We start from the raw sequence: 23,468 nt of genomic DNA on the forward strand, positions 1-23,468 counted from the left end.
TTTGTGTCCTAGGGTCACTCTCCATTGGTCAGTTTAGCTCCGTTTGTGCTGTAGGCCATTTCAAAAAGGTATAAAATGTCCCAAAAGGTTTAGGTCACATGAGTTTAACCAGAGCTCCCTCTTGAGGACGTCATGACATGACATTGTAGACAAGTTTTCATTGACAACATTGTTTATTCAGCTGACGGAGACAATGAGAACAGCCATGAACGATTTCATTTTTTTCTGAAATTTCATTTTTTTTTTATCTGAAATGCATCCAGAGGATCTAAAATAGGCTATTAACAGTTATGTAGTAACTGATCCACTCCCCCAGCAGTGTTAATATAGACCGTGCACTATCAGATAATTCCAAAGGTACTCATACATCAGGATTATACGAAACATTTAAAACGTGTTTAAGAACCATGTTAAGATTTCACTTAGCTTCAGTGATCTGTACATAGCTTTTTAATGGATTATCATTAAACTACGCAGCGTTTGCTCTGGGTGAAACAGGACATAAAATTCACTTCCGTCTTTTCCTTGTAGAATCTAACCTACACTGACCAGCAGGTGGCGACAGTGTAACAGAGTTCAGATAAACTCTTTTTTGCCATCTGTCTGTTAGACATATTTGTGTCCAGCAGGTGTATGAGATGCCGTATGAAGTGAAATGAATACAAATCAAAACACATGATAGTGTATTTAAACTGCAGTGTGTGTGCTTGTGTAAAAAGCCAAATTAAACAGATCTCAGAGGAAGTAGTTGTCTGGTTCTCTCAAGATCAGTCAGACAAAGTATCCAAACAATGAAATTGTTCAAACACAGATTCTGTGTCTAAGACTGTCAAGAGTAAATTAAAAAAGAACACAATCATTAAAAAAAAATTCCCCATGTGAAGTGTTTCTGCAGACTGCCACTTTTAGTTTGGGTACGCATATATCGATATACAAAACAAAGAAAACAGACTCATTGTTTTATATTGTTAAAGAATGAACATATATGACTGATATGTACTGTGTTAGTCTAAATGTATTGAAAATCCACACTGTAGAGCTGTTTGGTTGAATGTCATGACTGAGATGAAGATCTGACTCTCTCTCTCTCTCTGTCTCTCTCTCTCTGTCTCTCTCTCTGTGGGGATCTGTAAATTATAGTATCAACATTAACCATAGTTCTCATAGTTGAGTATGGTTTGTGAGGTGCCTATGTTCATTTCTCCACAGAACTATAAGTGACATGTAGGATTGTGAGGAGTAGACCAGTGCCTGTGGAGTCTGTGTGAAGGAGGTGAAGAGGAGAATACTGAATCTAAAATGAGTCTCATAACAGACAGTGAGGACAGGGGCCCTGCCTCTAAAAGGAGTCGCCATGGAGACACAGAGGTGGGGGACACTGTTGACTACAGGACACACTCAACAGGATCCCCAGTGCCCAGCTGTGTGTCTATGAAGAGTAATAACTCTATGATAGAACCTGACAACTTCAATGGAGAGAGAGGGTTCTTTGATCCAAGGTGAGTCTGTGTGATCAGGTAAGTTAGTAAGGTCACGCAAAGGCAGTGGATTCACGTAGGACCCAACGAGACGAGGGGGGGGGGGGGGGTCAAGCGGTGAGGAGGGTCATCCAGCTGTTTCACATTTCAGGCAATGCTATGTAGTAGAAGTAAAATTAAACTAGCCTACCACGTATTGACATGTTTATCCTTTTAAGGCCAGTCTGAGTTAACCTAGGTCCTATTTAACTGAAGCTATACACTGTCTTTAATAGAGGAAGCATTCCATTCAACTGAGTTTCTATAGGCTCTGTAGCATATTCTACAAGCTTTTTATTCTCCAGGTTCTACAAGCAAGTCAGTGCATTCAGTAGGTTGTTTCAGAGTCATTAGGTTCTGTAAATGCATTGTGGCAACAATACAACAATGCATTGACATTAAAAAGAATATATACTTTTGGATACTTAAGTATTTTTAAAAGTAAGTACTCCTGTACTTTAACTCAAGTAAAAATTGAACTTTTACTTGTAGTGGCGTAATATTTGACCAGGAATATCTATACTTTGACTCAAGTGACGGGGTTGTGTACTTTGTCCACCTCTGGAGGGTTTTATGCGTTTGAAGTTTTATTTCAATTCGTAAACCAGTAGTGCAGTGAATCAGATTACAAGAGTCAAGGTTTTCACTAGAAGTAGTGTAGGACCCCACTGGCTGTCTTTGTGAAATGCCAGTTCAAATCATCCAGCATTTCACTACACCTGATGTAAAACTCCACAGATGTCTCACTGTGCAGTGCAGATTGCAGCTGGATAAAGCTGCTTCTCCTTTGTTTGTTTATTTATTTGTTTATTTATTTGCTTGTTTGTTTGCTTTGTTGCACATACAGACTGCAGAATCATAGAGCAGGATCCCCAGTGCCCAGCTGTGTGTCTATGAAGAGTAATAACTCTATGATAGAACCTGACAACTTCAATGGAGAGAGAGGGTTCTTTTACCCAAGGTGAGTCTGTGTGATCAAGTCTGTTGTTTACTTAATAAACTGTGTTCATTTCTCACCAGTCTGACCAATGGCGTTTAAAAGATTTAACATTTCTCTAAGATTCAGAGGTCTGTCACATCTAAGACTGTTCAACAGGTGTTTTAAGCTAATTGTGAAACAATAGATGTTGTAAAACACTTTGAATAATATAATATAATATAATATAATATAATATAATATAATATAATATAATATAATATAATATTGTGGATGGAGAGAGGAAAGAGTAGAGGGAAGGTGGATAGAAAGTCAGAATGAACAGGAAAGTGAGAAAGTAAGAGTAACAGGATTCCTGTGTAGTTATCAGACAGTGATGTAAATTGTAGTTACGGTAACAACTGTTTTAATAGAGTTTATTGTGAGTAATGACTGTTTAGTGGCTGTGTTGGTGGACTGGATGGTTGAACAGAGGAATAGAAAAGAGGGAATATGGGACTAGTAGTGTTGTCATTGGTAATAAGTGTGTATTGAATAGAGAGTGTAGATCAGTAAGAGGAATAGTAGGGTTGTAATTGGTAATAAGTGTATATTGAATAGAGAGTGTAGACCAGTAAGAGGAATAGTAGTGTTGTAATTGGTAATAAGTGTATATTGAATAGAGAGTGTAGATCAGTAAGAGGAATAGTAGTGTTGTAACTGGTAATAAGTGTATATTGAATAGAGAGTGTAGACCAGTAAGAGGAATAGTAGTGTTGTAATTGGTAATAAGTGTATATTGAATAGAGAGTGTAGACCAGTAAGAGGAATAGTAGTGTTGTAATTGGTAATAAGTGTATATTGAATAGAGAGTGTAGATCAGTAAGAGGAATAGTAGTGTTGTAACTGGTAATAAGTGTATATTGAATAGAGAGTGTAGAGTAGAGAGCAGTCAGAGGAGAGTGTAGTGCAGACAGTGTAGAGCAGTGTGAATAAGGTGAGAGTGAGTGTGGATGGACAGATGGAAAGAGAAAAGGGCAGAAGGCAGATGGGGGGGGGGTCATGGGATAAATGCTTCAGTAGAGAAAAAGGACATTAAATATTCTGTGGGTAAGAGCGATGCACTGAGGAACTATTGACTGTAACAATTCTAAAGGCTGTTTGTTGTCCTAACAGTTGTGATAGGTTTTTATTTGGATGGGATTGGATTGCAGTTGGATTGTTTGGCAGGGTTGTAGTTTTTCGTGTTTTAATATTTGCAGTGTAATACATAGATGGTACGAGAGAGTGCAGGAGTGGAAGTAAAGCAATGAAATGATGTGGGAAAATGTTGTGGTAATACATCATAAGAGTCTATTAAAATGTAAAATCAGAATACTGTCTTAGTTTACAGCATTTTCTGAAAAACTCGTGTTAGGGTTTTATGTGTCTGGATTTTTATTTGAATTCGTAAGCCAATAGTATAGCGAATCAGATCACAAGAGTCCAGAACTGTGTCCGCAATGGCATACTACATTCTACCCATATATTGTTCTTGACGTAAAAGTAGTACGTGGTATGCAGCACATGAAAAATAAAACTTTTGCAGTACACGACAGTTACCCACATGATGTACTACTCTGGTGAAAATTGGCAATATACAACCAGAGCTCACTTTGTCAGGTACTGCATCCCATGATGCAAAGCGGTGATTTCCAACTCTCCAAAAATGTCAAAAAACATGGCAGACAGTGGCAGGCATGTGACTGTGTAGTGCACTACATGAAAGTTCTCATACTTGCATACTATACTGTATACTAGGGTGGGGAGTAGTGTGCAGTACACAGTGTATACTGGGCCAGTATGTAGTACACAGTATGGCACTTCGAATAGAGCCAGCGTTTTCACTAGAAGTACTGTAGGACCCCACTGGCTGTCTTTGTGAAATGCCAGTTCAAATCATCCAGCATTTCACTACACCTGATGTAAAACTCCACAGATGTCTCACTGTGTAGTGCAGACTGCAGCTGGATAAAGCTGCTCCCTGTTAGTTTGTTTGTTTATTTATTAGTTTGCTTGTTTGTTTGCTTTGTTGCACATACAGACTGCAGAAGCATAGAGCAGGATCCCCAGTGCCCAGCTGTGTGTCTATGAAGAGTAATAACTCTATGATAGAACCTGACAACTTCAATGGAGAGAGAGTGTTCTTTGATCCAAGGTGAGTCTGTGTGATCAAGTAAGTTAGTAAGGTCATGCAAAGGCAGTGGATTCACGTAGGACCCAACGAGACGAGGGGGGGGGGGGGGGGGGGGGGGGATCAAGCGGTGAGGAGGGTCATTCAGCTGTTTCACATTTCAGCCAATGCTATGTAGTAGAAGTAAAATTAACCTAGCCTACCACGTATTGACATGTTTATCCTTTTAAGGCCAGTCTGAGTTAACCTAGGTCCTATTTAACTGAAGCTATACACTGTCTTTAATAGAGGAAGCATTCCATTCAACTGAGTTTCTATAGGCTCTGTAGCATATTCTACAAGCTTTTTATTCTCCAGGTTCTACAAGCAAGTCAGTGCATTCAGTAGGTTGTTTCAGAGTCATTAGGTTCTGTAAATGCATTGTGGCAACAATACAACAATGCACTGACATTAAAAAGAATATATACTTTTGGATACTTAAGTATTTTTAAAAGTAAGTACTCCAGTACTTTAACTCAAGTAAAAATTGAACTGAACAACTTTTACTTGTATTGGCGTAATATTTGACCAGGAGTATCTATACTTTGACTCAAGTGATGGGGTTGTGTACTTTGTCCACCTCTGGAGGGTTTTATGCATTTGAAGTTTTATTTCAATTCGTAAGCCAGTAGTGCAGCGAATCAGATTACAAGAGTCAAGGTTTTCACTAGAAGTACTGTAGGACCCCAGTGGCTGTCTTTGTGAGATGCCAGTTCAAATCATCCAGCATTTCACTACACCTGATGTAAAACTCCACAGATGTCTCACTGTGCAGTGCAGATTGCAGCTGCATAAAGCTGCTTCCCCTTTGTTTGTTTATTTATTTGCTTGTTTGTTTGCTTTGTTGCACATACAGACTGCAGAAGCATAGAGCAGGATCCCCAGTGCCCAGCTGTGTGTCTATGAAGAGTAATAACTCTATGATAGAACCTGACAACTTCAATGGAGAGAGAGTGTTCTTTTACCCAAGGTGAGTCTGTGTGATCAACTCTGTTGTTTACTTAATAAACTGTGTTAATTTCTCACCAGTCTGACCAATGGCGTTTAAAAGATTTAACATTTCTCTAAGATTCAGAGGTCTGTCACATCTAAGACTATTCAACAGGTGTTTTAAGCTAATTATGAGACAATAGATGTTGTAAAATACGTTGAATGATGTAGCAGGAGGTATTGTGGATGGAGAGAGGAAAGAGTAGAGGGAAGGTGGGTGGAAAGTCAGAATGAACAGGAGAGTGAGATAGTAAGAGTAACAGGATTCCTATGTAGCTATCAGAGGGTTATGTAAATTGTAGTTGTGGTAAGAATTGTTTTAATAGTTTATTGTGAGTAATGGTTGTTTAGTAGCTGTGTTGGTGGATTGGATGGTTGAGCAGAAGAATAGAAAAGAAGGAATATGGGACTAGTATTGTTGTAATTGGTAATAGAATACTGTCTTAGTTTACAGAGTTTTCTGAAAAACATGTGTGAGGGTTTCATGCGTTTGAAGTTTTATTTTAATTTGTAAGCCAATAGTATAGTGAATCAGATTACAAGAGTCCAGAACTGTGTCCGAAATGGAATAGCTACTACATTCTACCCATATATTGTTCTTGACGTAAAAGTAGTACGTGGTATGCAGCACATGAAAAACAAAACTTTTGCAGTACACGACAGTTACCCACATGATGTACTACTCTGGTGAAAATTGGCAATATACAACCAGAGCTCACTTTGTCAGGTACTGCATCCCATGATGCAAAGCGGTGATTTCCAACTCTCCAAAAATGTCAAAAAACATGGCAGACAGTGGCAGGCATGTGACTGTGTAGTGCACTACATGAAAGTTCTGATACTGGCATACTATACTGTATACTAGGGTGGGGAGTAGTGTGCAGTACACAGTGTATACTGGGCCAGTATGTAGTACACAGTATGGCACTTCGAACACAGCCAGCGTTTTCACTAGAAGTACTGTAGGACCCCACTGGCTGTCTTTGTGAAATGCCAGTTCAAATCATCCAGCATTTCACTACACCTGATGTAAAACTCCACAGATGTCTCACTGTGTAGTGCAGATTGCAGCTGGATAAAGCTGCTCTCCCTTTGTTTGTTTATTTGTTTGTTTATTTGTTTATTTGCTTTTTGTACACATACAGACTGCAGAAGCATAGAGCAGGATCCCCAGTGCCCAGCTGTGTGTCTATGAAGAGTAATAACTCTATGATAAAACCTGACAACTTCAATGGAGAGAGAGTGTTCTTTTACCCAAGGTGAGTCTGTGTGATCAAGTAAGTTAGTAAGGTCACGCAAAGGCAGTGGATTCACGAAGAACCCAGTTCCAATAAGACAAGGGGGGGTGGAGGGGTGGGGGCGGGAATCAAACGGTGAGGAGGGTCATTCAGCTGTTTCACATTTCAGGCAATGCTATGTAGTAGAAGTAAAATTAACCTAGCCTACCACGTATTGACATGTTTATCCTTTTAAGGCCAATCTGAGTTAACCTAGGTCCTATTTAACTGAAGCTATACACTGTCTTTAATAGAGGAAGCATTCCATTCAACTGAGTTTCTATAGGCTCTGTAGCATATTCTACAAGCTTTTTATTCTCCAGGTTCTACAAGCAAGTCAGTGCATTCAGTAGGTTGTTTCAGAGTCATTAGGTTCTGTAAATGCATTGTGGCAACAATACAACAATACACTGACATTTAAAAGAAAATGTACTTTTGGATACTTAAGTATTTTTAAAAGCAAGTACTCCAGTACTTTAACTCAAGTAAAAATTGAACTGAACAACTTTTACTTGTATTGGCGTAATATTTGACCAGGATTATCTATACTTTGACTCAAGTGATGGGGTTGTGTACTTTGTCCACCTCTGGAGGGTTTTGTGCGTTTGAAGTTTTATTTCAATTCGTAAGCCAGTAGTGCAGCGAATCAGACTACAAGAGTCAAGGCTTTCACTAGAAGTACTGCAGGACCCCAGTGGCTGTCTTTGTGAAATGCCAGTTCAAATCATCCAGCATTTCACTACACCTGATGTAAAACTCCACAGATGTCTCACTGTGCAGTGCAGATTGCAGCTGGATAAAGCTGCTCTCCCTTTGTTTGTTTATTTGTTTGTTTATTTGTTTGTTTATTTGTTTGTTTGCTTTTTGGCACATACAGACTGCAGAAGCATAGAGCAGGATCCCCAGTGCCCAGCTGTGTGTCTATGAAGAGTAATAACTCTATGATAGAACCTGACAACTTCAATGGAGAGAGAGTGTTCTTTGATCCAAGGTGAGTCTGTGTGATCAACTCTGTTGTTTACTTAATAAACTGTGTTAATTTCTCACCAGTCTGACCAATGGCGTTTAAAAGATTTAACATTTGGGAGATTAGAGATCAGCCTATAATTATTTAAAGCTTCAGGGTCAAGGTTTGTTTTTTTAAGTAAAGGCCTGATCACGGCTGTTTTAAAAGCAGAGGGTAAAACACCAGACTTAAGTGATATATTTAGAGTGTTTAAGATTGTTGGGCCAAGAACTGAGAAAAGCTCTATGTAAAGTTTAGCAGGTAGGGGCTCAAGGAGGCAAGAAGCTGGTTTAGCAGAGTGCACCCCTTTGGACAGCGCGTCTAGAGAGATAGGGTTAAATTGAGTTAAAGGCTGCACATCCTGACTAATCTTAGGCGCAGTAACAGAGAGCGTGCAGGGAGTCTGATAAATTAATTTCAATATTACGACGAATTAAGTCTATTTCTTGCGAGAAGAATTCAACAAAATCATTTGCAGTAAAAGGGCTAGATTGAGGGGAGTGATTCTGGGTAAGTTTAGATACTGTATCAAAAAGGAACCTGGGGTTATTTTGTTAACATTAATTATTTTTGAGTAATACATGGATTTGGCAGTGTAGAGAACGTGTTTATAATCTATATAGTTGGATTGATTATTCTCTCACTTGAATATAATGATTTGTTTTAGGGTTTTATGTTCTTTTTTTAGCATGTTTCAGTTCCTTATGTACAGTCTTTATTTGTGTGTATGTGTGTGTGTGTGTGTGTGTGTGTGTGTGTGTGTATGTGTTTTTATGTGTGTTTGTATTTATGTGTATGTATATATGTATATCTGTGCATGTTTGTGTGTGTGTGCATGTATGTATACCTTTTCAAAGAATTTCATCTCTCTGCATGAAAAAAATGACTGGTCCACAATAAAAGTATTGTTAATATTTTCAGCGCTCTCTCTCTTTCTGTCTGCTGTAGGTGGAGTGCAGGTCTGATCCAGGATCAGTCCAGATGTGGTCTGTGTGAGCAGGCTGTGAAAGATCCAGTATCTACCAGCTGTGGACACAGTTTCTGCAGACAGTGTATCAGCACATACTGGGACCAGTCTGGTCCATCAGGAGACTATGTCTGTCCCCAGTGCAGAAAGAGATCCAGAACAAGTCCTGTTCTACACCAACACAAAGTCTCCAACTCTACATCAGATGATGTTCTGCTGAGAACTATTGAGGTTCATAAAACCATCCTGAAAAACAAGTGTAAATATTTATTTGAAGGAAACATACTACGAGGAGATCAAACACTCCTCAACAGAATTTACACTGAGCTCTACATCATAGAGGGAGAGAGTGAAGGAGTGAATGAAGAACATGAAGTTTTACAGATTGAGACAAAATCCAGGACACAAAGTTCACGAGACATACCAATTAACTGCAATGACATCTTCAACCCTCTGACCACTCGGGAACCTACAGAGAACAGAAAGGAAACTGAAATCAGAACTGTGCTCACCAAGGGCATTGCTGGCATAGGGAAAACAGTCACTGTGCAGAAGTTCATTCTGGACTGGGCGGAGGGAACAACCAATCAAGACGTCGATTTCATGTTTGTGCTTCCTTTCCGGGAGTTGAACTTAATTAAGGATGAGCGCTACAGTCTCCATGGACTTCTGTTTGAATTTCACCCAGAACTGAGAGATCTGGATCCAAAAAAATATGATGTTTGTAAAATGCTGTTCATCTTTGATGGCTTAGATGAGAGTCGACTTCAGTTGGATTTTTCTCAGAGGTTGTGTGATGTGACCACACCATCATCAGTGAACATACTGATAACAAACCTCATTCAAGGAAATCTTCTTCCCTCTGCACTCATCTGGATAACCTCCAGACCAGCAGCAGCCAGTCAGATTCCCTCTCAGTTCGTCAGTCGTGTGACAGAAATAGTAGGATTTAATGATTCACAGAAAGAGGAATACTTCCGAAAAAGAGTCAGTGATGAGAGTCAAGCCAGCAGAATTGTCTCACACATCAAATCATCAAGGAGCCTCCACATCATGTGTCACATCCCAGTGTTCTGTTGGATTTCAGCCACTGTCCTTCAGGAAATGCTACGTCAAGACTGTGAGAAAGAGATCCCTAAAACTCTGACTGAGATGTACACACACTTCCTGCTCATTCAGACAAACATGAAAAACCAGAAATACGCACAGAAACACGAGATCAGCCCAAAAAATCTTCTAGAATCAAGCAGGGAAATTTTTCTGAAACTTGCTGAGCTGGCTTTCAAGCAGTTGTTAGGGGGTAATGTCATGTTTTATGAAGAGGATCTGAGACAATGTGGCATTGATGTGAGTGATGCCACAGTGTACTCTGGGATTTGCACAGAGATCTTTAAGGAGGAATCTGTGTTTCGTCAGAAGAAGGTCTACTGCTTTGTGCATCTGAGTGTTCAAGAGTTCTTTGCTGCTCTCTATGTGTTTTACTGCTATATAAGCAAGAACATGGAGGCACTGAAGTATTTTCTGAAGAAAAAGACCAGAGCTGTGTCAGAGAATGTTTCCTTGGACGTGTTGCTTAAGGGAACAGTGGATAAAGCCCTGGAGAGTAAGAATGGGCACTTGGATCTGTTCATCCGCTTCCTTCATGGAATTTCCCTGGAGTCCAATCAGAAACTTCTACAAGGTCTACTGACACACACAGAGAACAACCCAGAGAGCATTAAGAGAACGATCCAAAACCTCAAAGTGATCAGAAAAAAGAATGCTAATCCTGAAAGATGCATCAATCTACTGCACTGCTTGACTGAAATGAATGATAGCTCAGTTCAGGAGGAAATTCAAGAGTTTCTTAAATCAAAGAAGTTTACAAAACAGCTCACACATGCACAGTGTGCAGCACTGGCTTACATGCTTCAGATGTCAGATGAGGTGCTGGATGAGTTTGACCTGAAAAAATACAACACATCAGATGAGGGTCGTAGGAGACTGGTCCCAGCTGTGAGAAGCTGCAGAAAAGCTCTGTGAGTTTTTAGTTTCACACATTTGTAAAGTAACACTCTTATACTTGCATTATTTGAAGGGAAAATGAAGCCTGGATGATCTAGGCCGTGTTCTTAGGCACAGGTAGCTGTTTTTGGAAATATTCTCAGTTTTGTTTTCAATTTTTAAATTACTGGATTATTCATGAAACATTATATACCATTGTGGCGGTAGTGGGACTGGCACCAATGCTTTAACTGTTCGGGCGCCAGGTGATATCCACCACCACTTAGACAGAGTACTGAAAAATAAATGTATTACAATAATGAATAATAATGATGCTGACTTTAACTATAGTAAACCAAACGCCACAAACACAGCTATTTAATTATTTGTTTATGTATATAAAGAAACACATTCCAGACCACAAGCTTCAAAAGATGTGTTATATTCCATCAGTCGGTGCGCAGTAACAAAATCCAAAGTGTACCATGAGTGCACAGGTGCGACACACCAGGTAGAGGAAGTGAGTGAGAGAGCGCAATGTTACCTGGGCTGGTATTTATGAACAATGGTCATGACCCGTATGCAGATGCCATATTTTTTTGTTTTTTTTTTAATACCTTATCATGAGGAGACACAGCTCTTATAGCCACACCATAAACATTACAGGAGAGAATAGATTCATTCAGGTGAACTTACATACATGACAGCACAGTATATGGATGATGGGCAGTAAAATATGTGCATATAAAGTATGTAGGCTGTGTGTTATACATTATTATCTATGTTTCTATCATTATTTTTAGTCTCCTCAGTTTCAACAGGTCTGATACCACAGTACATGGGCCTGGGCTTTTCAATTACACATTTAAATGGGCTGGATTTCAGAACCAGGCCCTGTTCATGGCCCAGTAAATGTTTGGAAGCCTATTTACACTGATATATTTATATTAATTTAAAGCCATTACAGCGTCACACATATTTACATTTATTAAGCATTTATTAAGGAAACTTGTTTGTCAAGGTAGGGAGTAAGATAGTGGTTTTCATGGTCAATGTTTCATTTCAGTATTGACAAAGATATATTTTATCAGCTTTAGAACAGTTTGTAGCTGACAGACAGGAACTGACTTTGTGAACAAGATTGAAATCATAGTCTGTAAGTGAAGATCAATATAGGAAATTTTGATGCATTTTAAGCCTTTGTGACTGACATTCTCTCTCTCTCTCTCCAGACTTGCACGGTGTAAACTCACTGAACAGTCCTGTGAAGCTGTAGCCTCAGTTCTACAGTCAGTAAACTGTCCCCTGAGAGAACTGGACCTGAGTAACAATGAGCTTCAGGATTCAGGAATGAAGTTTCTCTATGATGGATTGAGGAATCCACACTGTAAAGTGGAAATATTGAGGTGAGTATCTGTAAGTGAAGATTAATATAGGAAATTGAAATACATTTCAAGCTTTTGTGACTAACTCTCTCTCTCTCTCTCTGCAGACTTGCACGTTGTAAACTCACTGAACAGTCCTGTGAAGCTGTAGCCTCAGTTCTACAGTCAGTAAACTGTCCCCTGAGAGAACTGGACCTGAGTAACAACTGCCTTCAGGATTCAGTTCTTTGTGTTGGATTGAGGAATCCACACTGTAAACTGGAGATACTGAGGTCAGTCATGAACTGAAAAGATAATAAATAAATGAATAAAATGTTTTGTCATTTCTTTACACTGGATTTACCAATGTGTTAGATCTCTAGCTGAATTAATTCACCGAAACTTATCAGTTTTCATATCTTTTCTATTGTGTCTTTTCCTGTGTTGTCTGGATTAAAATGATCTCTTGTTATGCTGGTTTATATGCTGAAACTTTGCTGTGTCTTAGTGTGAGACTGTAGTCCACAGCTAGTTTCCATTTTACTTGTTCATATTTAACCATTATGCTATGCAGGCCAGGCATCAGGACCCTCATATTTAAAGAGATCGGCCAAAGGTAGTTTAGTGAAATGACACTGTAATAACACGTACAGAATGATTATATAAGAAACACCGTCCTGTCGTCAGCCGTCCTTTAAACCCTCAAACGAGAGATATGTCTTTTACTGAAACAGTCAGCAGGGGAGGAAAAAGAAAAGAAAAAAAATAGCCTACCTCTTAAGCCAGAGATCTTCGACAGGGGTCCGTGACCTCAGGAGTCCTCAGAGTTAGGCTACTGCAGAGGGTCTGCCAAATTATTTGATCCCAAACTTTTTTTCCTTCCAAAACTAAAATATGTCTTTAAGAAAATACACTTTAAGATAATACAGCCTATAATAAGGAATACTATACACCATTAGGAGGTACTTTTATATATGGCACTATAGGCCGCACGACACATTATTGTTGGTGCGGTTTAAGAAGCAACACAATTTTATACGATACGTGAGAGAGGATCCCTCCGCAGTGTCTCTGTCAGCTATGGAGCCCCCGACCTGAGAAACGTTGAAGACCTCTGTCTTACGGCATTCTGAAGATTTAGGAGGCATTGTAATATTCTGATCACCTATGGCGAAGCAGAAAAACTTATCTGACGCGCAAACATAACCAAACCGTAACTAAATCAGTGAAACGAATTAGATCAGACGTGAAGAGGCAAAAATAAATGGAAAAAAAACCAAACAAAAAACCTTTTTCGAAGTGTCATCGCTTGACAACCTAACAGCCAATACCAGATCAAGAGACTAATTTCTGAAATCCGCCAAAACAGCCAGCGCAAGGACAACTTCTGAGGTAAATGTTGAAGTAACTGTAAGTGTCAAAAAGGTTTGAAATAACCGCAACCTAGTCCACTTTCTTCGTCCTGTACACGTCATCAGACAGTGTAAGAATGTGTTTTGTGAAGTCTAATACATTTGTAATCAGAGAAATATTTAGATGATTTAATTTGGCGTCAACACATAGCTATAGCATGTGTAGGGATTTTCATTCCAGATCTGAAAGGGAGTAGATGCTGGTAGCCGACACGTATTGAAAAGGCTAGAAATTATACAGTCCACTTTCTCTGTCCTCTATACACACAATGTACATGTCCTTTCTGTGTATTTTAATGAAGAAATAATTCGACAAATATTTCGATTAATTTGTTTTAAAGATAGTTTTTAGCATGTGAGGTGATTTCCATGCCAAACCTGGCAGCCAATAGAAATCCGAGAGACACGTTCCTGCAGGAACATAATCGTCAAAGACCGAATGAGTTCTCTGAGGTGAAAAGTGGAGAACAGGAAAGAGACCAGTTTGTCAGAAATGACAATGACACTTTTGTTCATTAGCTATGGTTTGTGTGCATTAATGAACCAAGCAAGTTTCATTCTCCTTAAAAACATAAAAAGATGCAAGAGTAATATTCACTCTATCCCTTTATTTGTGCATTCAAACCGTTTTGTGATGGGGCCTCTGTCACGTTAGCAACAGCATGTGTGTGGATTCTCTCTCCAGACAAAGCGTTTCCATTTTCAGCCGGCGACCGGAGATATCTTTTCGCTAACAAACTCGGTAGCCTGCTCTGCTCGTATTAGTCAGTTATTCTGTATACGTGTTTAAATAAATGGACAACTGCACAGTTGTTGGCAAATTAGAGAAGTATATGCCTTTGAGAAAGCAGTGGAAATGTTATACTGTGAAGCAGGTGTCGGGTGATATAAAATGGAAGACAGGAAACTTGTGAGAGGAGGTTATTTTGTTCGGAACGAATGCTAATCTGTAGTAATTTGCTTTGTACTGCATTATACTTATTAACAAACGAGTTTCTTTGGAGTTCTAACTGGAACATGTTTGGATCTTGGATATGATGGTGATTATTTTATAACTAGTCTTACTAAGTGTTACTGCTTTGTCATTTTGGTTTACTGCTGTCACGTAGTTGAATATAAATGAATATTTGAATATGATTGTGAATATGTAATTCTATCTGTGTTTGTCATCACCGTCTCTCTCTCTCTCTCTCTCACCCCCCCCCCCCCCCCCCCCCCCCCCTTTCTCTCTCCAGACTTGCTGGTTGTAATCTCACTGAACAGTCCTGTGAAGCTGTAGCCTCAGTTCTAAAGTCAGTAAACTGTCCCCTGAGAGAACTGGACCTGAGTAACAATGAGCTTCTGGATTCAGGAGTGAAGTTTCTCTGTGTTGGACTGGAGAATCCACACTGTAAAGTGGAGATACTGAGGTCAGTTAATGAAATTACAGTGTATATTTTACACTGATGCTTTATGTCTGGATCCAGGTTCACTTTTTTTTCAGAAACGTTCTACAACCGTCCAGAAACGTTGTCTTAATTATCACAAAGTGAAAACTGACGGTCCCAAATATGACATTGCTTTTGTTTTCATAACTGTTGCATTTATTTCTCAGATGAAGTGTTTGTGTTGTCATGACGCCATCAGTCATTTGAGAAAGAATGATATGATCCTGTCTGTCTGTAGTTATGGATAGTCTTTTATAGCATGTATTTGGAATAGCAACATGGACTGCCATAAGTGAAGTCTTCAGTCTGGAAATTCATTTATTGCACTGAAAATATGAACACTGCATAATAGGACTGGAGAGACCAGAAAGCTGTAAATCACTGTGAGACTATGAACTGAGCTAAGTTAATGTTAGCCTAACGTTACGGATGTATATGCAAGCTTGCCTGTCCATCAGTCATTTAAGCTGACAAAGAGACTTATATTGTCCGTGTGTCACAGATGGTTAAACGTAACTTTTCATAGTATTCATAATATTAACTAGAAGGTCACTTGGAGAACGCAGACCTCCGCCAAGGCCAATAGTCGAGTCTTCTATGATATTCAGATCTGCAGCTGCAACCATTATATATGTCTGGATATATTTCCAAAACCATTAGAACAAAAAAGTCAGAATGTATGATTGTGAAAACTAATTTATTGCAAGAAAGGATTAGCAATTATGCACGTGTAATGCAAGCCCACATTAACCTGTAAATAGGCTTATTTTGGTCATATCGCCCATATGGAAAAAACAGTAAAAATATTTTAGACATTGCTTATTTCTTACATACCTGCTGTATTTGTTTCTACTGTGAGTTCAGTTCATTTTTGCCCTGTGTCACAATGTTAACAAAAGTGGAAAATAAGACGTGGATCCACCCCTGGACTCGGTCTCTGATCCACTCCAGAATTTACTGGGTTCTTCCTTGGCCCACGCTACACCCTTCCGCCAAGTTTCATGAAAATTGACCTGGTAGTTTTTCTGTAATCCTGCTGACAAACAGACAGACAAACCAACAAACCGCACCAAAAACATAACCTCCTTGGCGGAGGTAATTATTGCAACCAAACCAGTAATCGTAATGAGAGGAGCAGATCCTGGCACCTCCGGCTGAAAAGAAAAAAAAAGTAAATGCACGTGCCGCAGAATTTTCTAGAGAATTACCGGGAGAGACGGCCATGTCTCCACATCTCCAGACCTCCCCATCATGCATTCTGCCCAGTCTGCAGTACTGATGTCTACATTCAAACTGAGTGTGCACCTGGAAATAACAACTGAACCATTTACAGTAGCTCAATATAAAATCTGGCAGGAGAAGGGTTAATGAATTAAGTTCTGACTGTAAGCGTGACCTTGAGGAAGAAAAATAATTTCTGATTGAGCATTCACCTGAAAATAAAGTGACTTATGTACACTAGCTTAATATAAAGTCTGGCAGGAAAAGGGTTAATGAGTAAATCAATAGGTGAGCTAATAGCAGGGCAATCAGTGAAACAGGTTTTTCTCCGTTTGATAAAATAAAGGGTGCAACAGAATGTTATTATTTTTCAAACTGAAAAAACCTGTTCAGTTTTTATTTTCAGGTACACACTCAGTTTGAATGTAGATTTCTGACATTAATAAATGAATCGTTCATCCAAAATGTCCTGTGTGTTATGTCTGTTTTTGGCCACACACATGTACATGAGCTGAATTATTTCTTGGGATGAGGTGGTACTCCAAGACTTTCTTCAAGGTTGGCAGGTGTCACGCTGGTGGTGTGGTGCAGGACCCAATGATGAAGGTGACAAAACGGAGGACTTTACTTGAACTGAAGATTAAAATACATGTGCAGAACAGGAACAAAAAAGCGATAACAAAAAGGTGCAGCGTAACAGTGTGCTCTAAAACACAAACAACGATAGACAATGGACAAGGCAAACACTAGGGCATAAATACAGAGGGAAACTAAACAGGGCAAAACAGGATTGGGTAAAACTAACAAGGTTAATAATTAGACAGGAATTACACGGGAACAGGTGAGGGGCGGAGACAGACCGAGAACAGGCGCACAAAGACATGCCAAACTAAAAGTCCAAAATGGAGGTGCAGGTTGTGACAGCAGGTCTGGAGTGTGTGTGTGTTTCAAACCAGCATCCCCTCTGTAAAAAACAAAGTATCGTCACTGTGTGCTATGGTAACGGTCGTTATTACTTTATCCGTTCAAATGCTGACTAGAAGGAAAACAAAGAAACTATAGTCCATAAAAAGTGAAAACTTTACCCCACACAGTTAATCACATCTCAGTGTTTCTGGAGAAAAGGAAAAAAATATTCCAACAGTTAAAATGTGCTCTTTGCTGCTCTGAAAACTACACTGACCACATCAGCGACTGTTTCATTTAAAACGTTTAGGTTCACATCCCAAAGCCTAAAATCTCTCTCTCAGTGATGTTGTCCCTGCCCTAATCTTGTGCTTAGATGGTGAGTTGTCAGCAGTCATAACCATAAGGATGAGTTTGTTTCCTGTGCTGCTCTTGTGTTTAAATCAGCAGTTTATCAGTGTCACCACTCTCAGGGCATCTATACAGCCTCACTGTTGAGTCTCTTCTGTGGAGACTGAGACGGGACATAAAGGGATTTCAAACAGCAAGAGACTAAATGTGTTTTTATCAGCAGACACTGATGATGTGACAGTGACAGGAAGATGTTCTGACTCCTAACAGGAGTCTGGTCTCATATGAAAAGACCCTTCAGCTAAAGTTCAGTCAGATAAAAGTGCAGGTCTCATAGGAGTGAGAATTAAGAAGCTAAAATGACCAGAATGAAGTCAGAAAACTCAGCAGTGCAGTTCTCTACAGGCTAATGATCACTTTCCCATTGGTCCAGATACAGATTTGAGTGTCTGCTTAACTATGCAGTACAGAGAGGATTGATGTCATTTGAGAAATGTGTTTTGATCAGTAAATTCTGTTCTCTCTCTTTTAGAGATGTGAAGTTATTCGCATATAACAGACAGGAAACCCCATTCTCAGCCTTATGGATTTCTCTCTCTGTCTCTCTGTAGGTTGTCTTGCTGTTTAGTGACAGAAGACAGTTGTTCTTCTCTGGCTTCAGCTCTGAGTTCAAACCCTTCACACCTGAGAGAGCTGGATCTGAGCTACAATCACCCAGGAGACTCAGGAGTGAAGCTGCTCTCTGACAGAAAGAAGGATCCACACTGTCGACTAGACACACTCAAGTAAGTAGAACAGGACTCTGTGTGTGTGTGTGTGTGTGTGTGTGTGTGTGTGTGTGTGTGAGAGAGAGAGAGAGAGATAGGGAATTTTTGTTTGTGTATTAAGCTGTGTTTTATCCGAACACATAGTGAAATGTTCGAGCGACGCGGATGCATGAAAAGTCAATGGCAGGAGGCGGATGGGCGGAGTCAATCATGACAAAACCGTGAGAGACGTGAAATGGACGAAATGAGCATTCACTTGTGTCAAAAAATGTTCAACTCGAGCGAACATTACACCTGGCAAAAGCCACTCACCTAAAAGTAGGGCCAGAAGCCACGCCCCCTTCCCAGAGACGTCTTTGGTCGAATGTAATCTGATTGGTGTAATCAAAATTCACTTGCTCAGTTTTCTCAGGCAAGCGACCAAACCAAAACACAGCTTAAGAGAGAAAACATGTATGTGTGTGTGTGTACAGATGAGGATGTGAGTGTATGTTTTCCTGCACATATCTGTCTGAGAAAGAGATTAAGTGTGTGTGAAAGAGTAATTATCTGTGTATTCATGTGTGTGTGTAGGAGAGAGTGGGGTGTGTATATTGCTGTGTGTGACTGCTCAGATAACAGAGACATGCTTGTTTGTGTGTGTGTATATGTTAGTGAGTGTTTGAGAGAGTTAGTTGATTTATATTGATGTATGTATGTGTGTAAGTGAGAGAAAGATTATGTATGTGTGTGTGAGATAAGGGAGGGAGTGAGAGAGAGCGTGTGTGTCTTACAAGAGGGAGTGTGTGTATGTCTGTACAGAACAGAGGTTGTGTGTGTGTGTGTGTGTGTGTGTGTGTGCTTGTTACAAGAGAGAGTGTGTGTGTGTACAGAAGAGATGTGACATCTGTGTGTGACAGAGAGTGTGTATGTCCTTTTTTATGTATATGGGTATTAGGGATGAAACGGTTACTGGTTTCATGGTAAAACTCCAGACAGTTAGTGTTACTATTTCAAATTTTAATTATTAAAACCGTGGTTGATTACCGTGCTTTGAACAACTCGCATTAAATACCGTCCAGCACAAACCAAAGTTAACAACAGTCTCCCAGACACAGACGTGCAGGTTGAGTATGTAACGTGGGTTTGTTTTGTGTCAGTGAAAACATGGCAGAGGGCAGTGACAGTGCTCTGGAGATTTAAAGCCTCCTAAGAAAACTGAGTCTGAAGTGTGCTCCTATTCTGGTTTTTATAAGTGAGGGAAACTTGATTGAAGGTGGTCACCATGTCTGCAGAACATGGACAAAGAAAATCGCTATGAAACTATGACGTGACAGAATTATTTGTGTTTGTCTGGAGTTAGTTCTGTAAATGGTTGAACTCTTATGAGGTCTAGAGTCAGTTATTTGTGTTTGTCTGTAAATGGTTGAACTCTGAGGAAGTCTTGAGTCAGTTAGTCCACTTTGCTGTCAGGGGGAACTGAACGCTGAAAAACACTGCAGTTTAATTTGCCCTCTGCAGCATTATCATCTCACTCTCGTTCGTTATCTAAGCCGTTTATCCTAATTAGGGTGTGTGGGGGGTGCTGGAGCCTGTCCCAACATGGACTGGGCAAAAGGTAGGGAAACACCCTGAACAAATCACAGAGCAGACACACACACATTCACTCACACCTAGGGGCAGTTTAGTATCTCCAGTTCACCTGACTTGCATCCTCTCAGCTTTATCATGAATGACCTAGAGAATTAGCCTGCATTATACCAAGACTTTTAGACGAGCGCTTGATTTGCGATGAATAACGCGTCCTCAACGTCCTCACCCGGAAAATCACGTCCTCCTCACAAGCTCATTTACGCCACTGGAGCCATGTACGGGAATGTTGGACCAGGTAGCTTAACTTTTACATTCAAATACACGTATCTGCACTTCATTTCAGAGTGTTTTTGTAGCCTGAGAAAGTCATGTCATCTATAAAAGACCAAGTAGACTGTTGTACGTTAATTCATTTCAACAGACAGGCTAGCCTATCACCTTCTGTTGAAGTGGGTATTTAGCAACAATAACACTGATAGGCCTAATAATAAACTGATATGGTTTTCACATATTTACGTAAGATATTGGCTAACAAAAAGTGCATACACTTTAAGAAAAAAGTCCGTAGAAAAACGGATAATGTCCCGGCAGAAAATTACCAGAACCTTTTCTGTTAATTTATGGACATTTCATTCAGCCCTCAAACGGAAAATTCTGTAGATTTGCAGTAAATCTTCTGTACCATTCACTGATACTTCTGTTAATCCCTAAACAGATAATTCTGTAGATTTACAGTGTGTCCTCTGTGCCGTTCACGGACACTTCTGTCCAACGTAAAGAAATGTAAATAAAATTACATCAAATAAAATACAGCAAAGTCTCAGCAGCTTGTGTCTGAAATGTCTTCACCACTGAAACTTCTAATAATCAAACCTGATCGCAGTAGTAGAGGGAGACAGGTAAGGCAGGTGAGACAGGGAGGGAGAGACATGCACCTCATGGCAGCTGCTTCAAGCTTCCACTCTGAGCACAACTGTCTTACACGGCTTGGTGGGCAGCAGACACGAATGTCCAGCCCCTGGGTGTATGAAGTAGATAGTTGAGGCGGGTTATTGGAATTTTTTTATTATTTCTTTTATGCTCAATCAGTTACATTTTTATTCACCCAACCATTAAATGGCGTGTTAACAGTGTTTTTTTGTTTGTTTGTTTTCTTTTTACTTTTCTTGACTTTTCCTTTACTCATTTTACTTTTGTGAGATTCATTTGCATGTATGTGTTTTTACTCACCGTGACATCACTGACTGGGTGTGGTCAGAGACAGACATGCATGTATGTGTTTTTACTCACTGTGACATCACTGACTGGGTGTGGCCAGAGAGAGAGACATGCATGTATGTGTTTTTACTCACTGTGACATCACTGACTGGGTGTGGCCAGAGAGAGAGACATGCATGTATGTGTTTTTACTCACTGTGACATCACTGACTGGGTGTGGCCAGAGGCCCAATGTGCCTGAAATGCCCTAATGTCTGTAATTTAACAGAGCTTTGTATGCAGAAAACAGGACATTTCCATTAAAATTTATTTTTCCGTAAACTTACTTTTTTACAGTATAGTGCTGCAAATTTTTTTGTGGTTTTCAGTATAGAACTTGGTGAAATGATTTCAGTTTTTGTTTCAGTACTTTCTGAACATTTTCAGCACATTTTAACAATACCGTGATAATACTGATAACCATGCTAATTTTGGTCGCTGTAATCGTGATGTTAAATTTTCATATCATTTCATCTCTAATGAGTACAAGAGAGTGAGTGTGTATTTAAATGTGTGTGTCTGTGCACACACACACACACACAGAGTAATTATCTCTCTCTCTCACCCTCCATCGCTTTTGCAAACCCTCACACACACAAGGACTCACTCTCTCCGACATTCACACATAAACATATACACATTGAGTCTGTTTCTCTTTCACACACAAACACACTCTCTCTCTCTCTCTCTCTGCCTCTCCCTCTCCTAGATTCACACCAATACACACACACATATTACTGTGTGTGGCTGTGTTTAGGGGAGAGAGACATTATGTTTTAGAGAAAGACAGAAAGAGACCTTGTGTTTGTGTGTATGAGAGAGACAAAGAGAAGGAGAACTTGTGACTATGTGTGTGTGTGTGGGAGAGAAAGAACTTTTGTGTGTATGTGTGAGAGAGAAAGAGAACTTGTGTGTGTGTGTGAGAGAGAGAAAGAGAACTTGTGTGTGTGTGTATTAGAGAGAGAGAGAACTTGTGTTTGTGTGTGTTAGAGTGACAGAGAGCTTGTGTGTGTGTGTGTTAGAGACAGAGAACTTGTGTGTGTTTGTGTGTATTTGAGAGAGAGAGAAAGAGAACTTGTGTGTGTGTGTGTGTGTGAGAAAGAGAAACTGTACGTGTGTATGTGTGTGTGTGTCTCATTCATTATTTGTTCTGTTTCTGTGTTTCAGTGTGGATCATGAAGTGATGATTAGAAAACGACAAGAACTAATGGAGTGTAAGTAAATGCACACACACACACACACACACACACAAATAGACACACAAATATACGCACGCACACACAAACACACACACATAAACAAAAATATACGCGCACACACACAAATATATGCGCGCGCACACACACACAAATAGACACACACAGAGTTGAGAGTTTGTGACATGTTGTCTCCTCTAATTTCTCTTCTTCTCTGTAGATGCCTGTGATCTCAAACTGGACCCAAACACAGTAAACAGAGTCCTCTCTCTGTCTGAGGGGAACAGAAAGGTGACACAGGGAGGATCTCAGTCGTATCCTGATCATCCAGAGAGATTTGATGACTGGCATCAGGTCATGTGTAGAGAGAGTCTGACTGGACACTGTTACTGGGAGACTGAGTGGAGTGGGAGAGGTGCTGGTATATCAGCGACATATAAAGGAATCAGGAGGAAAGGAGGGAGTGACTGTGAGTTTGGACACAATGAAAAGTCCTGGAGTCTGTGGTGCTCTGATAACAGTTACACTGCCGTTCACAATAATCAGACAACTCACATACCTCACCACCCCTCACACACACACAGAGTAGGAGTGTATCTGGACTGGTCGTCTGGAACTCTGTCCTTCTACAACATCTCCTCTGTCACACACACACTCACACACTTACACACATTCCACTGCACATTCACTGAACCCCTCTATGCAGGGTTTTATGTTTATTCTGGCTCCTCAGTGTCTCTGTGTCAGATAAGATAAATAAACACACTGTGAAATACTCTTACACACACACACACACAAACCTTTTTCTCTTTTTCACATGCACACACACAATGTTTATATGTACCATTTATTTACACAACCACTTGGGCACACATGAACACACACACACACTAACACTCACAAACACAAATGTGTGTGTATAAAGTACAGCCAGAGTTTTATGTATCAGAAATTTATGACTGTAATAATAAAAACTTGTTAATTCATTAATCAGGGATTTGTGAGTGAAAATTTTTGTTTGTTTATTATTTATTATGTTGTGTTATAAACACACTTCTATAAAAACATGTCAGTATGCTTGAGAAGAACTCATTAAATACAAAAGCATTTAAATGTTCCTAATGCTA

At 39.8% G+C, this 23,468-nt stretch overlaps 2 protein-coding genes across 2 annotated transcripts; both read left to right on the forward strand.

Moving 5' to 3' along the window:
• The first annotated feature begins 1,299 nt into the window (after window positions 1–1,299).
• LOC115828842 (NACHT, LRR and PYD domains-containing protein 12-like) lies at window positions 1,300–18,361 on the forward strand. Its single transcript, XM_030792940.1, has 7 exons — window positions 1,300–1,499; window positions 6,922–6,959; window positions 8,935–10,903; window positions 12,101–12,274; window positions 12,361–12,525; window positions 14,880–15,053; window positions 18,161–18,361. Exons 1-7 carry the CDS (start codon window positions 1,300–1,302, stop codon window positions 18,336–18,338), a joined length of 2,898 nt encoding a protein of 965 aa, XP_030648800.1. The 3' UTR covers window positions 18,339–18,361.
• Window positions 18,362–20,086: 1,725 nt separating this feature from the next.
• On the forward strand, window positions 20,087–23,097 carry LOC115828843 (stonustoxin subunit beta-like). Its single transcript, XM_030792941.1, has 3 exons — window positions 20,087–20,163; window positions 22,313–22,359; window positions 22,562–23,097. Exons 1-3 carry the CDS (start codon window positions 20,087–20,089, stop codon window positions 23,095–23,097), a joined length of 660 nt encoding a protein of 219 aa, XP_030648801.1.
• Window positions 23,098–23,468: the final 371 nt, after the last annotated feature.

The sequence above is a fragment of the Chanos chanos genome, chromosome 15 (assembly GCF_902362185.1).
Source record: "Chanos chanos chromosome 15, fChaCha1.1, whole genome shotgun sequence".
Lineage (NCBI taxonomy): Eukaryota > Metazoa > Chordata > Actinopteri > Gonorynchiformes > Chanidae > Chanos > Chanos chanos.